At 47.3% G+C, this 20463-nt stretch overlaps 1 protein-coding gene across 1 annotated transcript in view; it reads left to right on the plus strand.

Annotated features, from left to right (window-relative positions):
• The window catches only part of gucy2g (guanylate cyclase 2g), a 119279-nt gene extending 99910 nt beyond the window's left edge, over positions 1-19369 (plus strand). Inside the window, exons 21-25 of the mRNA XM_041209857.1 lie at positions 1538-1629; positions 10300-10407; positions 12983-13138; positions 13335-13487; positions 18929-19369. Coding sequence (XP_041065791.1) covers positions 1538-1629; positions 10300-10407; positions 12983-13138; positions 13335-13487; positions 18929-19075 — 656 coding nt within the window. The 3' untranslated portion in view covers positions 19076-19369. The remainder of the gene's footprint in view (positions 1-1537; positions 1630-10299; positions 10408-12982; positions 13139-13334; positions 13488-18928) is intronic.
• The last annotated feature ends 1094 nt before the right edge of the window (positions 19370-20463 follow it).

Below are 20463 nucleotides of genomic sequence, written 5' to 3' on the forward strand. Positions count from 1 at the left end.
GAAAGGTTCCTAACATGCCTCAGCTGTGCCCCTCTCCTCATTTGGGAATGCACAGTTCAGTTCTGTGCCAATGTACCAGTCCCCCCAGTGCATGCAGCTTCCCTCCAATCTGCCCACCGATACTTCACCAGCAGAGTTTCTCCTCATTCTAATTTAGGACTGCATCATCGCTATAGGTTGGAAGATGGTGGTGCAGAACTCTCACTGCCAGACCAGCTTGAACCCTCTCTGTGTGAGTATGGAAACCTCTCCCATTGTCCAAGAGCAGCTTCATGTTCAGGTTTCCCTCCCTCACAGATGTCCCCATCCACCCCTATATTCATCAATCCCATCATGCTTCAGCTGCATGTCTTTTTGTGAGCCCCCAAACATTTTGAAGTGGATGTGTCTACAGCTCATGTGGACCTCACCCATCCCCATTTTGAAGCCACTTACACTGTTCAACTTCCCAACACAAACACTCCCCCCCTGCACACTCCACCCTCCCACCCAGTCATGTGTCTGAGTGCATCCTTCCCCACTCGTAACCCCCAGTATAGCCCTAGCCCCACAGCCCCTTCTCCAGTGTGAGGCCACTTGCTGCTTTCCCCAATACAATCCTAACCATGCAGCCCATGAGGAGCCACACCCGCCTTACCGCTGGTCTGGTAGTTAGAGGCTTACCTGTGACAACCTCCTGAAAATTATGTGGTGCTGCCTGCAAAGCTTGGCACTGATTCCCATGAGCGCTATGCAACACAAGTTATGCAAGCTAACCTTGAAGTGATGAGCGAAGTGCAGGTCGCCAGGTGCAGGTGGCTTATACTCTGTTGTGAAACACATCGTTCTAATTGCAGGTCGACCTGCCCAGATGATCCATGGAGGGTTGGTTCCAGCGAGGAGTCCTTAGAATGACATACAGAAATGTTGAAATGAAGTTCCTGATGTGCCATGGTGGGAAATGGGGCCCACCGTTGACGGCTGTAGTGCACAATTGCGACCTGGTTTTACGACGCAGCACTTCTCACGATACTTTCCACTCCCACCCGTGATGATGCCTGCTGTGAACGGGACCGGAAAATCCTGGCCATAGTCTCAGGATGAGAGATCAGCCTTTTAAAACAGTGATGAGGAGACTATTTCTTCACTCAGAGGGTCGTGAATCTTTGGAATTTTCTATTCCAGATGCTATGGATGCCCATTAATTGGCTGGGATTTTCTGGTCCCACCAGTGGCGGGCACTGTCGTGGTGGGATGGGATGGGAAAATTTGGGGAGCTGTTGATTTTTAACAGCTCTCCAAATTTTCCCATTCCTGCTTGCGACAATGTCTGCCGGTGTCTGGGATGGAAAATTCTGCCCATCGAGTATATTCAACACTGAAATTCACAGCTTTTTGGACACTCAAAGAATGAAGGGATATGGGGAATCGGGCAGAAAAGTGGAGCTGGGATCTAAGATTAGCCATGACTTTATTGAATGGTAAAGCAGGCTTAAGGGCCTACTCCTGCTCCTATTTCTTATGTTCTTATGTTAGTTGACTTTCTTTTGATATTTAGCCTTGAAAATACACATATCACAGAGCACCGCTGAAGCACTGAGGGCATTGGGAGGATACGATCTAGTGGAAAGAGGGACAATTAAAGTGAAGGTAGGAAATCAAATTGTAATCTTTTTAATCTGTTTATTTTTACATTAGAAACAGTATAAACATCATTCCTTTAAGTAATATACTTGACAGTTTGCATTTAACAAATCAGCAGGTGAATTATGCTGCCATTTCCATTGAGCTCTGCACTTCAGCTGTATTAAATGCATTTATGGAGCACCACGGTCAATGTTGGTAACATTTTAATGTTAGTAAAATTGCATGAGGCCTTTTGATCATTTGTTAATATTTAAAAACCTACAGTGTTCCTCAAAATCATTTTCAACTGTGAAAGTATTTTTTTTGAAAGCTGGCATTGCATGATTGGTAGTTATATTGCAGCCAACATGAAGATCCCGCCGTGTGCAACTACCCCCTCAAAACAGTCTGCCACTATTTGCCAACAGTGGTGACTTCAAATTATGGTCATATAGTATTTTCTGTATCAATGTAATGTGAAATCTATCACAGAAACAGCTGTGCAGCTGAGCTGCAACTTCCATCCAGTGCTGATCCTAATGCGGTGTTTAAAATAAATTTATGACTTATGTAACCGTCAATACAGACAGAAATAATCCAACTTGGGCCTAGATCAATTCTCTCTCTCTGATTTTCCTTTCATTCCTGAAACAAAATTCATGGACAGTATCTACATTTTAGTTTCCATATTGCTGTTGGTAGAACTTAAATTGCACCATTGCCTTTTGTCAACTTAGTGTACAAGTACATCTGTTTAGATTTTATGTTGGTTCCCTACCATGAAACCTGCACAATTGCACTCAACTTCATTACAATACCTTAAGTAATCATGTAATCATTTCAAAATGTCCTCCAAATATATGAGAACAACTTTTTTTCTGCCACTCCCCAGCTGGTGGCAGATATCTGAAGCATATTGTGTCAAATTTCCTGGCCCAGACTATTAGCACGTTTGGGTCTTGCACTGAGAATGAGAGGCAGTAAAAGAGACTTGCCTGCATTTCTGGCAGTCAGATTTGAGAGACCTCCTTGAAGTACATGATGAGATATGAAAGTAACCTTACCTGCAGCCTACCTCTATCTTTAAGCCATTCACAAGTTCAGCTGACCTCAATGATCTTCCAGTCTAAGAAGATTCTGTGATTGGACAACGTCTGCTAAATAATCTTCAGTGTGCTAAAAATTATGCTGACAACCAATTTAAGATTGTCAGTCAAGCTCGTAGTGTGATACATTTGCTATATATATTAATACACAGGGCCCTTTTCTTTGCAAACAGAAAGAACATGTACACACCTTGCGCCTGTTTCAGCTAAACAAAATAAGTGACAGCCATTCGCTGACTCATTCCTTAGGGCAATGCCTTAACCACTTATACCAGGCTACCTGGTATAAATTTCAAACAATGCTTGACAGTTAACTCTCAGTCACCATTAACTGGTTCATTCTCCATCACAAAGCCTCTTCCAATTAGAGTCCACTTGCCAACAAATCAGTACTCTCTTCTCATACAGTATAAAGTTGTTGTTTCCCCTGACATTGATATTCTTCTGATTGTCCTGATGAGTGCAAGATGAAAAGCTTCAACAAAATGTCTTTTTTCAGCAATACTCTAAGAAAATTCCTGATTCAGGCCCCACTATCTGCTTTTGGGGGATGCCTTATCTTTGGGTGTCTAATTGCTCAGTGTATTGTAAAATAAGGTAGGCTTCCTCCCACCTCATGTTAATACACAATGAGCGGAATTTTCTGTGACCGCTAGCTTGTTGGGCATGTTTGAGTGGACAATATGGCAAGAAGGCCCAAAATCAGTTTCACAACATTGTGAAACCAGTTTGCGATCGTCCTCTCAGCCCATTGATACTGGGCCACGTATCCTGCCATCCAATGTCAGGACCCTCATTGTAAAACACCCGCCAACGTTATAAGGCCAGGCTGTCAAAATCATTGCCCCATGCTGGATCGTCTGCCCATCACGCCGAAGTGTTTCACAACAGCATGTATAAGGCATGCACTTTGAGGGGATCTCGGAGGTGAGTGCACGGTAACGTTGCGCAGCTCTCGCAAAGGTCATTTGTTGGACTTCAAGGTAGAGGCGGCTTGGGGGTGGGGACAAGGTCTGCCCTGCAGTTGAGGTGATTTGGGGTGGGGGTGGAGGTGGGGCAAGGGCTGCCCTGCGGTTGAAGGTAGTGCACAAGCACATGCATGTTGGAGGGAAGGAAGCGGTCACACATTAGGAAAACCTTGTATAAAGTGACCATTCCTCCGCAGCTGAGGCAGTTTAGGTGCAGACAAATTGACATATGGACTGCAAACTAATGAACATTTTAGTGGACTGCAGGACAGTTGGACGACTGGGCACGTTGTACAATCTCCTTGCTAAATCTGGCCATGGAGCAGTCACTGCCTGAGGTGATCACAGCCCCTTGCAATGTCATCGTCCCGGTTTGGACCATTCGCCCCCCCCCCCGGGTTTAAGCTAACAGTTCAGCCTTGCAGTGTGGGTTCGGAGAATGCCTGCACCTGAGCTGAGAGCACAGCATGCAGTCCAATGGGCAAAGCTGCCGTCAATCATAAGAACATAAGAAATAGGAGCAGGAGTAGGCCATTCAGCCCATCAAGCCTACCCCATCATTCAATTAGATCATGGCTGATCCGGCCCAGGCCTCAACTCATCTTTCGTGCCAGCTCCTCATAGCCCTCAACTCCCTGATATTTCAAAAATTTATCTACATCCTCTTTAAATACTTTCAGTGATCTAACCTCCACAACTCTCTGGGGTAGAGAATTTCAGACACTCACTACCCTCTGAGAGAAGAAATTCCTTTGCATCTCAGTTTAAATAAGCGTCCCCTTATTCTGTAACTATGTCCCCTAGTTCGAGATTCCCCCACTAGTGGAAACATCTTCTCAACATCTACCCTGTCAAGCCCCCTCAGAATCTTGTACTTTTCAATAAGATCACCCCTCATTCTTCTAAACTCTAATGAATAAAGGCCTAATCTGTTTAGTCATTCTTGATAAGTCAACGCCTTCATCCCAGGAATCAGCCTAATGAATCTCTTTTGAACTGCCTCCACTGCCAGTATATCCTTTCTTAAATATGGGGACCAAAACAGTACTCCAGGTGCGGCCTCACCAACACCCTGTACAGTTGTAACAAGACTTCCCTATTTTTAAGCTCCAACCCCCTAGAAATACAGGCCAAAATTCCATTTGCCTTCTTAATTACTTGCTGCATCTGCACGCTAACTTTTTGTGTTTCATGCACAAGAAAACCCAGATCCCTCTGTACTGCAACTTTTTAGAGTCTCTCATCATTTAAATAATAGACTGCCTTTTGATTCTTCCTATCAAAGTGCATGACCTCACACTTTCCTACATTAAACTCCATCAGCCAAGTTTTTTCCCACTCACTCAACTTATCGAAATCCCCTTACAGATTCCTTATGTCCTTAACACAACAAGCCCTCCCACCTATTTTTGTATGGTCAGCAAATTTGGATACACTACACTCTGCCCCCTCTTCCAAATAATGAATATAGATAGTAAATAATTGTGGCTTTAGGGCTGATCCTTGTGGCACTCCACTAGTTATGTCTTTCCAATCTGAAAAAGACTCATTAATCCTGACTCTTTATCTTCTGTGTGTTAACCAATCCTCAATCCATGCTAATACATTACCCCCAATACCATAAGCTCCTAGCTTGTGCAATATCTTTTACGTGGCACCTTATCGAATGCCTTCTGGAAATCCAAATACACTACATCTACCGGTTCCCCTTTGTCAACTCTGCTTATTATATCCTCAAAGAACTCTAGCAAATTTGTCAAACATGATTTCTCTTTCACAAAATCATGTTGACTCTGTTTGATTGTGTTAAGCTTTTCTAAATGTCCTGCTATTCCTTAATAATGGATTCTAGCATTTCCCAACAACCAATAATTTCCTGCTTTTTGTCTCCCTCCCTTCTTGACCGGGGTGTCATATTAGCAGTTTTCCAATCCGCAGGGACCCTCCCGGAATCCAATGAGTTCTGGGATATTTTGACCAATGCTTCCACTCGGTCAGGTGGAGTGGGGCAGAGGTGGGTGGGGCAGAGGTGGGTGGGGTTTCGGGCAGCCATGCAGCACACTGAACTCTGGCCATCCAAGTGGTGGTCAGCACTCCCTGGGATGTGTTAAGGAGCCTTCAGACTTAACCAAGAGAGGTTCTTAGAACATCCACCTAACCCACGTGTTTCTCTCTTTCATCCTCCAGGAGGAGTCCATCAGGAGCATGGAGGTGACCTAGTTGTATGCCTCATGGCTTACAGAGAGTGAAGAGGGTGGAGGAGAGAGTGATTGAAGCACCTGGCTACACAGAGAGAGGAGCAGCATGCTCAGGAAGAAGCGGCAGCTGGGGCTCCCAGACATGCCATCAAAGAGCCACAGCGAGCCATTGCTTGTGGACGCCTAGCTATCCCAAGGTCTATAGAAGCCATCTTTCATTCCTGCAGATGACTGAGAATCAGTGTCGCCGAAGACTGTGCATGTCTAGGGAACTGGTCGGTCACATCTGCCACCTCCTGCAGGATTTGGTGCCACAGGGAGATGGAAGGGATCCACTGCCCATAGCCATGAAAGTGACCATGGAGCTCAATTTCTACACCAGCGGCTCCTTTCAGGGCTCCACAAGCCTCCACCCACAAATGCATCCATGAGGTCACGGATGCATTCTTCACGAGGGCACACAACTTTGTGCATTTTGCTCAGGACCAGGAAAGCCAGGATGCAAGAGCAATTGGATTTGCCCAGATCTAGGGATTCCCACAGGTGCAGGGTACAATTGACTGCATTCATATAGCGCTCAGATCTCCATCACAACAAGTGGTCAACTATGTCAACCACAGGGGATTCCATTTTCTGAATGTGCAGCTGGTGTGCAACCACCACAAACACATCCTACAGGTGTGCACATGGTTTCCAGGGATTGTCCACGACTCCTACATCCTCAGTCGGTCACATCTTTCAGGGTCCACAGAAGCTGCAGGGTTGGCTCCTTGGGGACAAGGGCTGATGACACCTGTGCGGCAGCCTCAGACTGCAGCAGAGTGACACTATAACGAGGCTCATGCCCCAACTTGCACCTTGGTGGAGCAAACCATTGGGATGCTGAAAATGAGGTTCTGGTGTCTGGACTGGTCTGGTGGAGCCCTGCAATATAGTCCACAGAGGGTGTCACACATTGTCGCTTTCTGCACCCTTTACAACCTGGCGCTGCAATGGGGAGGGGAGCTAGCTGAAGAGGAGATGGAGGAGCTGGAGGGAGAGGTCAATGGGGATCAAGATGAGGAGGTCCTCAAAGGCAACAATGACAGCGATGGGCCCTCACACTGGCTAGACAAGGCAGGCACGCTCAGGAGGCCCTCAAAGCTGCTAGATTTGTGGAGGATGATGATGACATGCAGCGAGGAGACACCATAGATCCTCACATTGCATCTGTGAATGTTTTACTCCAATCTCGCTTATGGCAGTGCATATACCCTCTGTGATAATGCTCCTGTCATGGAGATGCAATGGAGGCCCTAATAGTTGCTCAATTTCAGGAGGATGATGATACCATCTAGTGAAGACACTCCTTAGATCTTCACATAGCCTCTGAGAATGTCTGACTCCTGACTGGCCGAGGGCAGCTAGCTTGTGCTCTGTGATCAGGGTCATATCATGGAGACACAGCCGTGAAACTTTAAAAGAATCAGATCCTTTGTCTGCCTTCAGCACCTGAGCCCTTCAGGAGCACAGTGTCACTGGTCACAGATGCTGAAGAGATGGAGGCCAACCCCACCTTAAAGGTGCTGAGAGCACACAGAGAGAATGAGAGAACTCTGTGACACTTGCCCACGACATTCTGGTAGCATTGACGAGCACCATCAATGTGCAGGCATCACTAATGTGTCCAGGGAGTGTGAGGCTGGATCATCACTTTGGTCTGAAGGCTGCAGAAAGCACAGGGAAGAGGCTCTGGACTGACACACCTACCTTTATCTTGTGCAGAAATGTTTCTGAGTGACAAGAATGCTGCTCTTCAGAACAAGGAGCCATAGGCAGGATGACATTGTGAGAGTTTATTGACAATAGTGAACATTATGTACAAATGATTAACACCTGTGTCCAAGCGTATCCAACTTTCCTAACCCTGCTGCTATGTCTTGGTGATCCCCGGACATCCATAGTGGAGGTGGAAGCAGCCTGTTGACTGTGATGTCCTGTCTGTGATGCCCTTGGTGGGCGTCCTCTGGAGGGCCAAGACCTGGAGGCCCAGCCTGCTTTCAGGGTCCTGCTGTGCGGCACTGGCACCCTCCTCGGCCTGTGGAGCTGGAGCTGCTGGGGTCACAGGAAGAGGGGATTCAGATGGGCCGGGCAATCCTGGAGTCACTTGGCTGAATGGCCCTGGGGTGTGCACCTGCTGATCCTCCTCCCTATGGGTGCCCAAGAGCCCCTGGCTGATTCCGTGAGGAGAAGGGGAAGCTGGAGTGAGAGTGGGCTGCCCAGCACCACTCTCACGTACATACTGTTGGAGGTCAACTATGGTGTCAGTGATGGAGTTCAACCTGCGCAGCAGTGCAGGAGTGACACCCTGGACCAAGGTCTACATGGCGGCCACCATCCTACCAGTGTTGACCTCGGTGCATTGCAATGCCGGCGCTATCACCTTACCCTGAAGGCAGACAGACTCCTCCATTGTGCCTTGCAATCTGAGGAGTGCAGTGAATATCCCTTCCTGTTGTTCCCTAGCTTGCCGCTGCAGCTTCAGCAACTGTGACATGACCGAGTCCAGAGGCTCGTCATCCCACTTGGACTCAGCAAATTTATGGCCTCCAGCAGTCCTCGGAGTTCTGGGGACCTGGAAGGCCCCAGCCACCATCTGCTGTGGATCAGACATTGCGATGTGCTCACCAGATTGTGATCCCAAGGCTACTCTAAAACTGGGTCCCACCGAGGTGTATGTCTCTGCACTGGTGCAGGGTGTGGGTGAGCACTGTGATGGTCTTCAAGAAGGGTGCCTTTAGATTCCTCTTCAGAGGTTTCTTCGGGGCTTGATTGGAGACCCTGGGTCATGTACTCTGTCGGATTTTTCCCAAATGTGTCCACGAAAGCAAGCTGAGATAATTAGTGAATGGCAGTGGCCTGTGAAACAGGACACTTCACTCACAGCATGGTTGTCTGATGGATGTTGCACTGCTGGATCCTCTTGGGTGAGCACTGCCAGCCTCACCATCAGCACAGGAACGGTCAAGATCCTCTGTGATAATGCTCCTGTCATGGAGATGCAGTGGAGGCCCTAATAGTTGCTCAATTTCAGGAGGATGATGACGACATCCTGTGAAGACACTCCATAAATCTTTACATAGTCACTGAGAATGTCTGACTCCTGTCTGGCCAAGGGCAGCTAGCTTGCGCTCTGTGATCAGGGTCATATCATGGAGACGCACCCATGAAACTTTAAAATCTCCTGACCCTTTGTCCGCCTTCAGTACAGGACCCTTTCAGCAGATGACTCTCCAATGGTTTTCAAAGTCTGTGAGGGCCTTGATTTCAGACATTCCTCCACTGGTCTGCAACCTCTCTTTCTTGTTGTGTGCCAACTTGTCCTGCATGAATAGAGATGGAGAGAGTGTAAGCAGGATGCCTGCCAGGCCACATGATAAGTATGCCTGGCATGTGTGGGTGGGATGAGGACAAGGAAGGTGAGTACGAGAAGTGAATGGTGATGTCCCTTGAACTGGCAGTAAGGTCCCTATGGATGTGTGATGGGTTTGTGAATGTGTGAGTTGAGAGTGATGAGAAGAGTGACTTACCCTGGCAGAACAGACGAGATCATTAATCATCTTTTGCGGGGCGTTGGCGCTGACCACCACCTCCCAGGCTAGATTGATAATGTTGCTGCCCATTCTGCAGCTAGGGCGAGGGTAGGGAACATTATAGCAGGCCTCCATTGCGTCCAAAAGGTGCTCGAGGGACTGATCACTAAACCTGGGGACTGCAGTCTTTTTGTCTTTTGGGGCCATGTCTTCTGTGCAGCATGGGCTGGAAGCACTGAGAGGTGTGCATGTGGCTGCACTTTAAATATGGAGCCCAGCATTATGAAGTGGCGAGGTGATGGCGTGGCGGGGAAATGAGATCCCGCCCCCCCCGCCCCCCCCGCCCCCATGGAAACAGCGTTTCCCGGGAATGCATAATCAATATGGTGGGATTGGGACTATACAGTGTGAGAAGCCGCCATTGCAGCCGATAGGTAAAATGTCGTTTTTCCCGCCCTCTACTGCACTTATTGCAAATCTGGGGCGATTCCACCCCAATGTCTACTGCAGGTCCAAGCTCTGTTATATCCAGACTAGGATCACCAGGAAATACCAGAATGGCGTTGTGGGAATGGAAACCTAATGAACCAGTTCTCTACTCCTTTTCTCTTCCCAATGTCTGGAATCTGAGTATTCATCAGACACAAAGAAGAATAGCCCTATTTTCCTTCAATTTAAAATGTGGATGTTATGCGTTCAAGGAAAAGATTTTTTAAGGAGATGAATCCACCCATACTATTCCACACATCCAACTCTTATTATAAAAAAATGTATTTTACTTCAAAAATAAGAGAAATTAATATTCCAATATGTAACATTGAGAATATGACCCACTTTTATTTTTCATAAGGGGAAGGGAAATCAAGCAACATACTGGCTAAGAGACAAAGAGGGATTCAACAAGCCTTTGCCAAAATTAGATTTCAATATAGGAGAAGATTTAAAGGACTCGTTGGAGGTAGGAATGGATTAATTGGAGGTAAACTATGTTTAACATGATACAGAAAAGCTGCAAAACATTTTGAATTAAAGTATTTTAGTAAAAATGCATGAGGATAGTCTTCCTTCTTGAGCAGTAGTGGAAAGCTTTACTCTTAACAAAAGGATGACTTGCATTGACTTACCTTTCACTGCCCCTGGATATCCTCAAGTGTTTCACAGCCAATTAAATGCTTTTGAAGTGTGGTCACTATTATGATGTAGGAAACTGAAATGCCATAAACTCTACACTGTACAATGGTATGAAAGTTGCTGCACCAATTGTCTACAAGATTCATCAGTGCTGTGTAATTATTCAAAGATTTCCCATTATGCAAATAGTGCAACTTGGATGTGCTTTGGCTGCCTGATCTTATTGGCACTCAAGCTAAGGCTCCTCCAAAACAAAATACATTTCCCCACCTGCCTCACCTGCCCCCCCCTTCTCAATTTGACCAAACCCTTTTACCTCTCCTTTCTTCCCCTCTCCTCATCTCCCTTTGATCTTCACTATCTCCCCTCCTTATCCAGCAAACCTCCTGTAAACCACCAGGCAGCCTGCAGCCCATAACCTCTCCCAGTTCCGTGTTGAGCAATCCCATGTTTTTAACGTGTCTTCATCGTGTCAGAAATATTCAAATCAGCTAACTTTGTGTTATCACTTCAGCCCATCTCATTTGTGTACAAAGGCTTAGAACATTTGAACAACACTGGCACAGGCTGCACTGCCCGTGGACTGCAGTATTGACCCCATAGTTAGAAACAATAACAGGCACCCTCTTGCTCTATCCAACCTGCTCCATACAATGATGATCCGGTGTTCATCACAGTATATACTCTCCCCATCGCACATGAAACATTTGATCTCCTGGGAGAGAAACAAAGAGATGAAAATTGAGGCAAATTAGGGGGAAAAATATCTGGAAAATTCCTTTTTAACCCCCTGAGGTGATCAAAACTAGCCCAGGAAATCACTCTGGCCCTGATATAATCTTGGTGAGGTGACCTCCTCCCCAGCCAGAAACAAGTCCAGCTCTCACTCGAAGAAACTTACTAGATGAATTCACTAGATGAGTCTACAGCCTATTCCACAGGTACACAATTCTCTGAAAAAAAAACAGCTCCTAACAATTAGCTTAGTTTTGGCCTTGTATAATTAGCGATTGTGACCACCCCCGTCCACCTTCCTCCCCGCCCCCTGACCCCTGCCCTCTGCCCAAGAGTGAATGACTGCATGTCATTTTGATTAGTAGGGCAGATGTGCAAGGATTCTAGCTTCTTTCGTCCTCCTCGTTAGCATTTGTGTTTTGATTTATAAATGGATATTATAATATTAGACACTTATTAGGCTGAATTTTCTGGTTGGTGGGGGGGGAGGAGCAGGAGCAGGTGCAGTCCGACGTGGACCCGATCGATGCCCGGGATCAAGTCTGCGTCGCCAATTAAGGCCCGCCCAGCATAACGTGCGACTCCCGAGGATAGTGGGAGTGGGTGGGTGGCGGTGGGAGTGCACTGTCTGCTGGGTCCAATGGCAACCCGGCAACCTGTTTATCTGAAGCACTATCAGCCTTTGCAAGGCTGCTCACAATGGCAAGTGGAAGGGCTCACCAGAGGGCTTCTGGTGAGCAGGCCAGGCTGGAGGGTAGGCCAGTGGAGCAGGCTAGGCTGGAGGGTAACCAGCGGGACAGGCCAGGCCAGACGATAGGCCAGGGAGCCAGTGCGCCCCTCGTTTCTTGGATAACTGCCTTGCTGCCCTCCTCGAGGAAGTGGCAGCACGGTGGGAGATGTTGGTTCCCCAGGATGGGAGGAGGAGGAGGCCCCCCACAGATGACGAAACCTGCCTGGGAGGACGTGGCAGAGGTGGTGAGTTCCCGCAATGTGGTGCGGCACACCTGGATCCAGTGTTGCAAGTGCTTCAATGACTTGTTGCGCTCTGGCAGGGTGAGAACCATGTTGGCATTGGGCATTTATTCCAGCAGGTTGGCATACCCCCCCTGCTGCCCCACACTCCCCCCACCCCCCATGTCTGAGTGTAGTGACTGCATTGAATCATTGACGGCATTTGTCGTTTGCTGGGTGGGCCAGTAGATATTGCCCACGCTGAGGAAGCCTGAGAAGGTGATGAAGAGATGTGTTTTGCCTCCACAGTTACACTAGACCCACATGACTGGTTTGGGGGCAGCCTGGAGGAGCTGCACCTGGACGCTGTGTTTGAAATCCAGGACATGTCCAAGTCAGGGTGATGACATGCTGGGAGGGGAGCTCCAAGGTGGCATGGCAACGAACCATCTGCTGCGCTCTGCACTCCATGTGCTTGTGCCTCCTTGCTATGGAAAGATATGCCGTGTGGTGCCTAATGTGATGTAGGCAGCATGTGTCCAAGAGGAGGGGTGGGGGGTTGTGGAGCAGACCTAGCATCTTTGTGTGAATGTTCACCAGCAGCGGGTTGAGGAGGCACTGGAGTCCTGATATGTCCCACTCTGGTTGGGGTGGGCCGTGTGTGAAGAGAGTCCATATGCAACTTGCACTAATCAATGCTCGTCTCTCATTTTCAGGAGAAGAATGCTTATGACATGGCAGAGCATGTGAGGACTGGCAGCAGCCAGGCGCAGATCGCCATTCTTAGCTGCTTCGAGCAGGAGGCCCTGGATCTGGAGAGGTGCCATGCACCAAGGGCCACTGGTGTTGGTGAGGCTGGGGTGCCAAGCCAGGTATTTATGCCCAACAATGAGGTCAGCATTGTTCTCCCAACAGCCATAGCTCTGCTGAATGTTAAGTGATTTAATTTTGCAACATGCCTTGACCATTGGTTATGGAAGGATGAGCGCATAATGATCCGGTGGACAGGGATGCACTTTGACATTGTCTCCACGTTAACTGACCCACTGTCCTTGTTCTTTCTTTCAGCATCACTGGAGCAGGGCCGAGAGGAGGAGCAGCGGAGGCCCCCGCTCACACCTGAGGGGCCTGAAGTCTCATCAGAGTCACACCATTTCTGCGAGGCAGGCACCAGCACTTCGGCGGGAATTCAAACATCGGCTAGTATCCCAGGGCACAGTGGTGAGGGCACTTCACAGTCGCTAGAGGAGCTGGCAGAAACAGAGAGTGCCCATGGCGCCAGCAGTCGGAGGACTGCAGGGGACCAGGCACATGCTCAGTCGGTGCCTGATGATGTGCCTCTGGAGTCATCCACAAGGCAGCAGGTGCTGGAAATGCGGCCGGGTGTGCAGGAGCATTTGGGGGTGATACATGAGGCTATACTTGGCTTGGTCTCCGTGTTGGAGGAGTCTAACGGACGATCACCTAAGCAATGAGTCACATGTCCGAATGCCAAGCATCCTTCATGGTGACTCTCATGGAAAGGCTACTCCAGGAGACCCATAACGGCTTCCTGGGGATGCACTCTGACCAGCAAGCCCTCACATCAGCATTGACCACAGCTGGTCAGTGCCAGTGTGGGAGATAGTTTGGGCATCAACTTTCCCAGCTCGGTGCCCATCCATCCACGGTGAGCAGGAAGGTTCAAAGCGACCTCACGTCAGTGCTGCAGCTGCCTGGCGTCTTTGTGGGCTCCTCTCAGGGCGCTCCAGATGAGGGTGGCAGCTCCTTCGCCCCTCTCCCAGTGACCATACCATCCGGTGAGGCTGAGATGACTGGGGAGATGCCAGCTGTGGAATTGGCAGCTCCCTCCCAGGCGGGGCCAGCACAGGCTCCATGGGCCAGAGGACGACTGCCAAGGTCATCGAGGCCAATAGGACAGCAGAGTCAGCAGGCTGGCTCAGATGCCACTCCCAGCGAGGGGGTCAGCACCCAGACGTAGCACCCAGAAACAAAAACATAAAACCTTAGGTACACCATGAGTTTTTCACTGGTGCTTTTGTGTTGGCCCGAGATGAGGTCCTTATGATTTGTTTTGTTTTGTAACACTATTGTCTTTTTTTTGGAATAAGTTGCTTTGCTTGACATATTAAATTCAGATATGTCACCATGGCTGAGGGTGCCTTTTTTCTTCTGTATGTGGATGGTTTCCAAAACTGTAATGAGTGCTTTGTTGGACATTCAGCTTTATTAACAAGGCCCTTAGTAAATGTTCCTAACCTGGCAGATTTTGCACTTAGGTGTTGAGTATCGAGACTACAGCCCAGGCTTGTCCTGGTGGTCCATTTGTGGTGGGTGAGCTGGAGGTTCATTGGATTAAAGCCTCTCGGGTGTCCCTGCCTCCCTGGAGTATCCCTGGGTCAGCGTCTACTCCCTCAGCATTTCCCTGTGCGTGCTCATCCTCAGACACACTGCTGGACTCATTGTGTGCAGCCGCAGCCATTGTGTCGACATCTTCATCATCCGCTGCATCCCCCCTTTCCAGTGCATGATTGGGGAGAGCGCAGCATGCAACCACTATCACCGAGACATGATCTGGGGGCTACTGGAGTGCACCCCCTGAGCAGTCCAGGCATCGGAAGTGCATCTTGAGAAGACTGATGGTTCTTTCCACCACAGCCCTTGTGATGCCGTGGCTGCTATTGTACCGCTGCTCAGCTTCTGTTCTTGGATGGCGGAGAAGCATCATGAGCCACCTTCTGAGGGGGTAGCCCTTGTCACCCAGCAGCCATCCATCCAGCCGGGCTGGAGCACTGAAGATCCCCGGCACCTGGGAGTTTCTGAGGATGTAGGCGTTGTGAGAGCTGCCGGAGTACCTTGCACAGACTTGTAAAATCACATCCTGTGATCACACAGTATCTGCACGTTCATGGAGTGGAAGCCCTTCCTGTTGGCGAAGGCATCGTGCTCACCTGCTGGCGCCTTGATGGCCACATGTGTACAGTCTATAGCACCCTGGACACGGGGGAAGCCAGCAATGGCCACGAAGCCTCTGGCTCACTCTGTCTGGCTTGCCTGGTCCCAATGGAAGTGGATGAAGGTCAATGCATGCCTGAACAGAGCGTCTGTGACCTGCTTGACACAAGTGTGGACAGCTGATTGTGAGACACCACAGAGATCACCCACAAAGCCCTGGAAGGAGCCAGAGGCATAAAGGTTGAGGGCAACTGTGACCTTTAGAGCCACTGACATGGGGTGTCCACCCACACAGTTAGCGGAGATCTGAGGCCCTATCATTTGACAGATATAGTTGACTGTCTCCCTTGAGAGATGGAGCCTCCTTTGGCTCAGACATATTGAGATAGCTACTTCATTGCTATCATTGCTTCATTGTATACCCTGGCAGCAGGATAGTGGTGTCTTCTGCGGCCCCTTCTGCCTTGGACTACCTCTTCGCCCTGCACCCCATTGTGTCTTCCCAAAGGTGGCTCCCCTCGAGGCTGGATGTGCATTCCTGGCCTTCTCCCCCTTCTAGCCCTCCCTTCCTCCTCAGAGGAGCTGCCTCCAGTGGAGAGTTTAGTTCCCCTTCCCAGGCCAAGGGAAGGCTTCCTGAAACCTGCAGGCCCAGAAAAGATTCCTGAGTGCTGACCTGAAGGGTTGGAGTCCAGAAAAAGCAGCTGGCATGTGTTTTGAAGTCCTGCAGATCACACAGGCAAGTTTGAAAAACTTTCATAAATAAGTACTTGACTGTGCACACTCGCAGCCCCAGTGAGCCTTCTTATCCCGTCCACGGATGAGGTTTATACAAATGTGTCCTACCTGCCTGCCCATTGCGCCCGTGCGCCAACCCGAAGATTGCACGAGCGCCGAAAAATCGGCGTCGATTGGGGAGTTAAGGGCCTTAAGTGGCCCATTAATTAATGGCGGGCACGGGTCGAACATCATTGCGCACCCGCCCGGTGAAATATCGCAATAGCACGCGGTGACTTCGGGACGCTCTCCTGATATCACCACGCGTCATTTTACACGCGGACATCTGGGGCCAGCCCCTGCACGCTAACGGGAAAATTCTGCCCATTGTGTATATTCTGAAACTTATTAGATACAGTGCAGGAATACGGCATTGGGATAGCGGGATCAGCCATGATCATATTGAATGGCGGGCAGGCTTGAAGGACCAAATGACCTACTCCTGCTCCTATTTTCTATGTTTTTTGTGCTTGTGCTGTTGGACCATTATGGAGGCAAATTATAAGTATGTCCACAATAGATACGGCTTTGCAGAATCTCGTGAGCTGGAGGTTCTGTGTTGAGGGAATAGAACGTGGACTCTCAGATTTGTGAATATTAGGGACAAATTATTCTGATCAAAGAGAGTCTTGAAAATAACAATTCAATATACAAAGTTATATCAGGAGCTGTTAGCAACAGAGACCATTTGTTAAGGAGTCTCATAGAAGGTACTCTAAGTTTTAGTGAATTGGTAGGTAATAGATGACAAAGTGATGGGAGAAGGGATCCTTAGTTCAGCTTGCATCTCTAGAACACTGGGCAGAATTTTCAGTTTGATGTTCGGGCGCAATCAGCAAGTCCGGGAGTGGCCGGGGAGCAGATCCCTGACTCTGATCGGCCCCTGACCGCACTTTCACGCAACCAGCCAGCCAGTGTGAAACGCGTGCTGCAATGCTCAATGCTTCTGGGGTGGGGACGGGAGGAGGGCGAGCACTGACGTAAGTGCGGGACAAAAACAAAAATACCTGGAAAAACTCAGCAGGTCTGACAGCGTCTGCGGAGAGGAATACAGTTAACGTTTCGAGTCCGTATGACTCTTCATCAGAACTAAGGAAAAATAGAAAAGAGGTGAAATATAAGCTGGTTTAAGGGGGGGGTGAGGGGGTGGGGCGGTGGGAAAGGTAGAGCTGGATAGAGAGCCAGTGATAGGTGGATTGCCCAAAAGATGTCATAGATAAAAGGACAAAGAGGTGTTGACGGTGGTGATATTAGCTAAGGAGTGTGCTAATGGAGACATTAAGGGTAGAAAGCAGGACGAGCAAACGAGCAAGGTACAGATAGCCCTAGTGGGGGTGGGGTGGGGGGAAGGGATCGAAATAGGCTAAAAGGTAGAGATAAAACAATGGATGGAAATACATTTAAAAATAATGGAAATAGTTGGGAAAAGAAAAATATATATAAATTATTGGAAAAAGGGGGATCGGAAAGGGGGTGAGGATGGAGGAGAGAGTTCATGATCTAAAATTGTTGAACTCAATATTCAGTCCAGAAGGCTGTAAAGTGCCTAGTCGGAAGATGAGATGCTGTTCCTCCAGTTTGCGTTGAGCTTCACTGGAACAATGCAGCAGGACAAGGACGGACATGTGGGCAAGAGAGCGGGGTGGAGTGTTGAAATGCCAAGCGACAGGGAGGTCTGGGTCATGCTTGCGGACAGACCGAAGGTGCAGGTGAGCGCTAAATGAAAGCTCCCTGAAGGCAGAGATCTGCCTCAGGGAGCTGAAGAACTTAAAAGTAATGAATAAATATTTTAAAATTCAGAAAAAAATGTCCATGCATCAGAATCAATCACCTGAAAAAATAGATGATGAAAATCCTGTCCAAATATTTTTTTTAAATTAATAACGGAAGCCTCATCCCGCCCTTGGATGAGCTTTCATCAAAAAGGCAAACTCCACCAGGCAGATTCGCCCGTCTACCAACCGTAAATCTTGAGTTCATTGGAACTTTAATTAATTTTAATTTAATTTTCGGTCGACGCACTTCTGACTTACACGCATGCCCGCCGACCAAAATATCGCATGAGCCCAGGATGACGTCAGGATGCTTGCCTGATGTCATCACGCACTATTTTACGTTTGAGCAGGTCAGGAGCACACCAAGCTAAAAATTCTGCTCACTGATTGTAAGTAATAAAGGAGTGTTCTATATGCAGGGGAAGTAGTTAGTTTACCTTGATTACTCTGGTGACAGCATTAAACTTCTTTCTGATATGCGAACGAGTACTGGGGGGGTGTTTGGGGGAGGGAGGGTGGAGAAGGAGTGGAGGTCAAACATGCACTGTTCCATTCGTTTCTTTCCACAATGTGCCCATGCACCCAATTCCAAACAGCCCGTGCCTCCTGCTTCATTTTTCTTTTTAGTGGAAAATCCAAATTACTCTTTCTCAGTTCCAAGTCTCTTTTCAAGTCTCCTTGCTATCACCAAACTTTAGCTTTCTTCTTTCCTCCACAGTTGCTATTTCTGTTTTAAGTAAGTTTTATATTTTGCTGCTGCATCAGATCTCCATATCTCTCAAACTGATTTCCTGCCCCTGGCATTTTGACCATTGAGTGGCATTGGGATGTTTCTCTTGCCTCTCTAAATGCTTTCTATCTCCTCCCTCATCACTCCCCAGCCAATGGCATCGCAAACTTGTTTGATTTGTACAGCATGCATGCCCTTCATTTCAATTACCCAAAATGGTGATTTAATGGGGTTGGCATTACTATAATTTGGCAGCTGAAAATCCTGCTCTATCTCAATTTCTAGTCCCTTTGTTTTATGTATGAATAGCATGGTGCTGATGTTGTATGACACTCTTGATGCATTGTTTGTGGATCATTATTTGCTCTTATTTGGTACTTATTTCTAACCCAATGTGATCGTGTTTCAAATTGTACCATCACATTTAGAAGTATGAGGAGAATGAGGCAGAACAAGCAGCATTTGCAGCATCACAGGCACCGTGGGATTCGGCATCAGACCCTCCAGAAGAAATGTGTGCAAGGCCTCTCGGATGCATCCTCGAAAAGAATACAGTGAAAGACAAAACCTTCTGATTGGCACAAGGCATTCTCAAAGATGACACGAACACACAAATATGTTAAAAACAGATGATCAGAATCCTAATAGAACAACTTTAGTAGTACTTATAAATTGAATTACTGATAATGATGCAAGTTATTATCCTGAAGAACAAAGGCTTAGAAAGAAATAATATATTTACTAGGAATTTATAATAATTAGCTTTATATGTAATTATGAAAGTTATAAATACTAATGTTGCTAAGTGAACAGATTCAATGATCTCATATTTGTTTACAGAATTAAAAGTGTAGAAAACCTGTCTCTTATGAATCTATCATGGCTCATGGTTATTCAAGCGACAGATATTGTGAATGTATCGGTGCACATAGAAACACAACATTAATTTGAGAACTTTCACGAAGTTGGGTATCTTCAAACTATACCTGTATTGGTATTTTTAATAGGAGAGAAAGAGGTAAAGAAGTAAAAATCAATCCTGGTTTTACTCTGATTAGCACTTTATTTTAAAAAGAAACTTCTTGGGATGTGGGTGACACTGGGAATATAGTATTCATTGTTTATCTCTCATTTCCTCTGGGAGGCATTAGGAGTTAATCACATAATGTGAAACTAGAGGCATATGGAAGTCAGGCAAGGAGAGAACGGCAGATTCCATCTCTGCAGGACATCAATGAACTGGTTGACTTTACTAACAATCTGACAGTTTTCATGAATGGCAAAGATATTAGCTTAGATTTACTAAGATGATCCCAGGAATGAAAGGACATATTTAAGAAGTGAGACTTGATAGATGAGGACTATGTTCACTGGAGCAGAGGACCTTAAAGGGCAGCCTTCTAAGGCTATTCAAAATTTTGAATGATGAGAAATGATTTCCACTGTTTGGTGAGTCAGCAACAAGGTGGAATAAATAGTAATTAGTAAATTAGTACGAAAATGATAAAGAGGGAGCTCAGAAGTCATTTCCTTCACATACAGTATTATTTTGAATGTGGAGCATATTACCACTTGGCAACTGAAGCTGAGTCAATTATGATATGTTCAAGTGAATGAGAGAAACATTTGGGGTAGACCTGTGATATTACTACTTATACAAGAAGATCTTGTATTTTCATTATGCCTTTAATGTAGAAACTTTTACAGAGGTTTCATAGAGACTGTTAAAGGGGTAGAGGGAGGTATGGAGGCAGAGGGCATTTGGAAGGAAATTTCAGAGACTGAAGGTGTGACACTCAAAGGAATGAAAGATGATGTATAAGAGGATGGAATGGGAGTGTACAAGAGGTTGGAGTCAGTGCACTTGAGAGTTTAGAGAGCAGAGTGTAGCACTGGAGGAGAAGTAGAGACATAGAGGGAAAAGGACTTGAAAGGAATTTAAACATGAGTTGAGAAAATTTAG

This window comes from Carcharodon carcharias, chromosome 17, assembly GCF_017639515.1.
Source record: "Carcharodon carcharias isolate sCarCar2 chromosome 17, sCarCar2.pri, whole genome shotgun sequence".
NCBI classification, from domain to species: Eukaryota; Metazoa; Chordata; class Chondrichthyes; order Lamniformes; family Lamnidae; genus Carcharodon; species Carcharodon carcharias.